Source organism: Pterocles gutturalis, unplaced genomic scaffold, assembly GCF_000699245.1.
Source record: "Pterocles gutturalis isolate BGI_N339 unplaced genomic scaffold, ASM69924v1 scaffold3769, whole genome shotgun sequence".
In the NCBI taxonomy this organism is placed as follows: domain Eukaryota; kingdom Metazoa; phylum Chordata; class Aves; order Pterocliformes; family Pteroclidae; genus Pterocles; species Pterocles gutturalis.
This window is the reverse complement of record NW_010132964.1, coordinates 13,385-19,316: the sequence shown is the minus strand read 5'-3', so window position 1 is coordinate 19,316 and position 5,932 is coordinate 13,385. Positions and strand designations below refer to the sequence as shown.

Here is a 5,932-nt window from a genome sequence, read left to right as displayed (position 1 = left end):
CACATGTTGTGCAGAGACAGTAATTTTTATTGGACATAATGTTTCATATAATGTTCTGGAAAGATCAGTCTTCTGATACAAAATTATAGAGTCTTTCTTACAGACTGTATCATGCACATAACTTTGAGCTGGTGAAAATATTACATGTGTCAGCACGTCACTTCAAATTTCTGTGCCCACGGTAATTTCCCCAGCAGTGTCGCTGAGAATTGCGTATGCTTTCTTTCAGCAGGGGAAAATAAATGCTAAACGTCTTATTCTGCTTACAGACAAATGTGTATTGTGTAGCATTCTGGTGCTCTAAAGCTGTGCAATCCCTTTGTATCACCCGAGTCATCTGTTCAGTCCTCTCATGAGGAGGTTGGCAGAAATCAACGTAATGAAAAAGCAGCAGCAGCAGAAATTCTGTTCCGTTACACCTAATGGACAAGGAGCTGTCAGCTCATGTTTGAGCTCAGGTTATTTGTTAGCAGTGATCTGAAAGTGTAAAGCGATTTCTCACATTTTAAAGGGGTTTTTTTTTAGCGGTGTGGAGTGAAAATACTGTCTGAGTAATGTGGAAATGATCTTATTGCTGGAATAATTTTGGAGTTACTTCCTTGCTGCATAAAGCTGCCTTGAACGTGACGTGCAGTTGTTCTTAGGGAATATAGAGACCAGAAATCCATCACCTTATTTTTAAAGGAGAAAGTGTTTTATGCTTAATATTGGAATACAGAGTAATATTAGATCTGTTCTTTTCTTTTTCTGCTGGAGATTACTGTGGAGGGTCAAGATAAATAGATTTATAATCTTTCTCTCATGACTGAGCAGCTGAATCTCTAATGAAAGTCTTGTCCAATTGTTAGTTGTTTGTATCTAATTTTGTATCTAACTTTTAAAAAATGTGAAGAAAAACTTGTATCTAAAGAAAATGTCATTTCTATATAGTTAATAAAATTTGTACTTTTGCATTTTATATCTCAAGGCATCTGTTTGGTGATACAGGTGACAATCCTTTTTTATGGGATTTGAATTCATAATGGAAGAAACAAGCTGAAGTCATCTGTATAAAAGGACTGGATCCTTCCCCCCCCTCCAGTTTCTGTTCCCTTTACATGAGTTACTCAGCGTGCAGAGTTTTATGCAGTTTTATAAAAGCTGCTGCAGGACAAATGTACTCAAATATTTTACTTTTGTTTGTCATATTTAGTTATGTTAACGTTACATTACAGCTTATTTGTATATAATTACGAAGCACCGCTTACAGTGTGTTTTATCTGTTCAGCTCAGGATGTTGCAGATCCATAAAGTATAATTACTGTGAGCTTTAAGAGGAGATAGAAGCTACCTGAAATAAGTTTTCAAGGAAAAATTTAGACAGGATGAATAATTTTACTTTACTAGGTAGTTTTCAGAAAGTCAGTTTTGCAGATTTGTAGTGCGTATGTCACCTAATAAAAGGTGTGGAAAAAATGCCTAATACTTGGTGTGCAAAATGCCACTGATACCATCTTACAGAACTTTCAAATTATTCATTGTTCAATTCCGTGATATGTTATGTAAAATTAAAGTGGTTTTCTGTGCAGAAAAATCAATAGTAAGACAGCCAGGCAATGGTAAGAATCTGCTAGCAAGTAGAAATAAGAAACACGCCTTTAAAAATGGCTGTTTTATCATAAATGCAGCCCATGCTCTTTGATATTTTATTATATATCCAGCCCGTTGTCTGTACAGTGTGATTTCTTAGAGCAGTTTAGATTTTGAGCTATGTTTTCATAATATAATTTAATTAGGGTTTGCTTCAAAGTGGTAAATGCAAGCTGTTACTTTTAGGTTTGATGAATTTGATGAGGCAATTGATGAGGCAATTGAAGATGATATCAAGGAGGCAGATGGAGGAGGTATGTTTCTGATATTTTGAATCACAATATTTGTTTTTCCTTAAAATGGTGATAAGAAGATTGAGATCAAATTGATTTTTATATGAGAAGCAACAAATATTATCCTCTCCCTTAAACTTTGTAGTAGTTTTCACTGCTGTATATTTGGAATCTGTATAATTACCCTTGGGAATGGCCACCCCAGGTTGCCAAAAGACGCCAAAAAGTATTTGGTCTTAAATTCAGCTTGTACATGTTTTGATATACGCATGCAATGAATAAACACGGCAAGGAGGCTCTTAAAATTAATTTGCTAAGTTTGGGATTTGAGATATGGCAGCTAGCGCTGTTGACATTTGTCCCCTGTAAAAATTGGGCTCATAAATTGGTCTGCAGTTGGACCCCCTAAAGACTGGGTCTACAAAGTTGTCTTAAAAATATTAATTCGGATCTATAAGCACTTCTCAGTTGAGTGTGAATAAAGTGCAGTTAAGTTCTTTGGTGCCTGTTAAGGTAACACAGGGGACCAAAGGAGAGATCTTCAACAGTATCTGAGATATAGATGGATTTGTCCTTCTCCTTCACCTTAACTTGCCTGGAGAAAACTGCCATGAAATGTTATCCCTCGGTGGTTTGGCACAGCAGTTTTCAGAAGCTCAGAGGATGTATATAGACAATGTTAAAATCGGGCTGCTGTGGGTGTATAACACGAGACCCCCATAATAAACATAACTAAGTCTCAACAGTAAAACCGGCTTTTGAGAAGCTCCACTCCCTGGCCAAACAGCAACTTAAACGCTTCATCTCCCAAGAAGGATATTCAACATTATGAAGATGTGTTTTCTGATAGTGGCCCTACTCAAAAGGCACTAGCATTGGTAATCGTGTGGGTTGGGGTTGTGTCAGGAACAAGTCTCCAGATACAAGTCTTGCATCACAAAAATTTATTCTGCTTTACAGAAAATAAAGTGAAGCTAGAGGCATGGAATAAATATATGTGTAAAGTTAAACAAAAAAAATAAACTTCCTCTTTTTCCCCCTTCTATCCCTGAATTCAGGCATTGGGAGAGGCAAAGACATGTCTAATATCACAGGTCACCGTGGAAAAGACATTTCCACAATCCTAGAGGAAGAAAGGAAAGAAAACAAACGACCACAAAGGGCTGCTGCAGCACGACGCAAGAAACGACGGCGACTAAATGACCTGGACAGTGACAGTAATCTGGATGAAGAAGAGAGTGAGGATGAATTCAAGATCAGTGATGGGTAGGTCTGCAATTTAACTTCCACCGCAAGTCACAGATGGTCTGAAATAATCATTAGGAGCATGTGCCCAGTGCTGGAACAGCGCTGCACAGCGCCAGCAAAAGTCCTCCTGGCCTAGGGGAACATCACTGTGCTCTGGATCCGTGCACTGAAATCAGCTGATCTGTATTTTAAGCAAAACATGTTTTGGAAATGTTACTGGTATGTTTGAAGCTGTGCTCTGGGATTCTCTTCACGGTTATGTTAGTGAAGGGCTCAGTTTTGACTGGTGTGACTGCAGAAATCCTTAACAAAGATGTAGCTAAAATGAGGCTGGTTGTTTCCTTTTGAGAATATGTCCTAGCTTGTGGAATTTTTATTGGGCCTGATTGTCATTTAGTAATTGGAAGAGGAAAATGTCCTCATATCCAGCATACAGAAGTTGCCATGCAGGTTCTGGAATCAGTTCTTGATTTCTGCTCTCTAGGAGACAGTGTTTGAAAACAGCCAAAGAAATCGTTTATGCTGTAGGAAACAAATATGTGTCATGTGAAGGTTTAAACACTAAATGAGTGTTGGTCTGGCTATTTTTTCAATGGAATTTCTCATCGTTCAGTCCGGAGAATTCCTAATGTTAAAAAATTTAATAATAATTTTAGATGCCCTTTATGCCTCAGCAAAGAAACATAATGGAGCACGGGGTCTCGGCTCTTTCCTGTCAATGTTTAAAGCTTTACACCAGTCACTCAGTAAATTTACTAAACGTATGGATAATCTATACAACATAGATCCAAATTTTGAGCTTTGTTTTTCACCTGTGACCATGCTGAGGAGCTAAGTGTTCTGGAAATTTCCAATCAATGAGTGTAGCTTGCAGAAGTCTCACAGAATTAATTGTGCATTGATCTGTTAAAGTGTGCTCATGCATTTTCAACACCATCCTCAGCTGAATGCCTTCTGGATGTTATACTGGAATTTACATTCGGCTGGCGGCCAAATGCCAGTGAGTGTACACCCTCAGGGCTCAAGTGTTTAAAAAAAACATTGGTTGGCTTTTGAAGTAATGTGTTAGAAGCTGATAAGTTTGTCAGCTACGTGTTTTGCATGAGAGCAACAATTTTCTGTTACGACACAAAATCCTAATTCTCAGAAATTGCGTAGGATTTGCATCTTTGCATTATTACTATAAGATTTGTGCAGTTTTTTGTGTAAGGTGATACTTATTTTGCATATATTGCTTGTAAAATACAATTACTGTTTCCATCCTTTGTTTCCGATATCTATCTGTCGTCTGTGGTCTCTCTTTGAACAGATCTCAGGACGAGTTTGTTGTATCAGAGGAAAATCTGGATGAAAGTGAAGATGACCCACCATCAAACGAAGACAGCGATTCAGAGTTCTGTGCCCGCATATCCAGGCGACACCTCTCCAGGCCCATGAGGCAAAGCAGGCGGTTACGAAGGAAAACAGTCAAGAAAAAATATTCTGAAGATGACGAAGATGAAGATTCTGAAGACAATTCAAGCAGAGAATCTGGTGAGTATAAGAAGTCTTAGATATATTAAATACTCTGTCCCAGAGAGAGGAAGAGTGGAAGTCTCGGTTTCGTGACACAACTGACACTAACTTGTTTGCTTGCTGTGGTTGAGTCAGATGTCCTCTGCTGTAAAGCCGTTTGCTACTTGTCCTGCTGTGAATATCTGCAGGAAACTGGTATGGAGTGCTAGGTTCTTGGCATTTTAAGTAATTATGTATTTAAATGAATGCTCGTGTTGTGAGTCAAAAGGCCACCTTTGTGGATAGTTTCAGCTACCCCGTACCTTCCTGTTTGGCACGATTGCAGGGAGAAGAAGGAACGGATGCAAAAATGTACTTTTTTTTAATAGCTCCTTGAAGACCTTCCAAATACCTTTTGAAAATGCTTCCGAAATAAACATTTTCCCTCACTTAGTGTGGAAGAAAGTTCCTTTAGTTGTATGGCATTGTGTGTTCTCTGGCAGCCTTGAAAGCAAATTATAAAACCCTGGGTCTCTCTCTTCTACTATTACTCTTCTTGATGTTCAGTAACTGAAGACTTGCATCCCCGGAGAACCTAATTCACTTTATTTTACTTGGCCTTCAACCAGTACATTTTCTGTTTGCACAGTTTGAAGTGTGAGAATAGTACCTATGCAATACTTAAACCTTTTCATGATTAGCGTCTTTCTCTGCAGACTGTCCTCCTTGTTTCTGCTTCATTGCCTAGAAGTGCCAGATATATAAACACTTATTTTTACTTATTTTTATTATGAATTTAAGGTACCAAGTACACTGAAGCGCTAACTTATTGCAGTGTGTGTTACTGTTCCAGTGTTTTATGTGTCTCTCGTGAATATAGATGATGAACCGTTGGAGTAAGCTCCTTTGAAGTACTGGTTTCCAAAAGGAGGGTTCATGCAGGGACAGATGAAGATAGCTTATATGCAGTTAAAATAGTTGCTGTCCCCCTGTCCTGAATGCATCTTTGCACTAACTGTAAGCTCTGGCCAATGAAGGTACTGCCAGAAGTCTAAAGAGATTGCTCACCTATTCTGTAATGCACAGGAGCAGCTGTTTTTTTCCTGGTGGACATAAATCTGTGATCAAATCAGATGGTTCCATTATCATTCCTTAGATATCTAAGCTTATAGTCTTTGTGTTTTTCTCTTTCACCCCCCTTATTGTCCCTCAGGATCCTGCTTTAAGCCTGTTTTTGAGCTCAGGAGATCAGGTACCCTGCGAGTAGCTTTGTTTTCAGTCTCCAGAGGTGGAGTTTCTTTCTCAAGGTGTTTTGTCTTGTTGACTTG

At 38.6% G+C, this 5,932-nt stretch overlaps 1 protein-coding gene across 1 annotated transcript in view; it reads left to right on the top strand.

Annotated features, from left to right (window-relative positions):
• RSF1 (remodeling and spacing factor 1) overlaps positions 1–5,932 on the top strand; it is a 31,623-nt gene that overhangs the window by 21,408 nt on the left and 4,283 nt on the right. Inside the window, 3 exon segments of the mRNA XM_010081044.1 lie at positions 1,816–1,883; positions 2,921–3,128; positions 4,420–4,643. Of these exon segments, the coding sequence (XP_010079346.1) occupies positions 1,816–1,883; positions 2,921–3,128; positions 4,420–4,643 (500 nt within the window).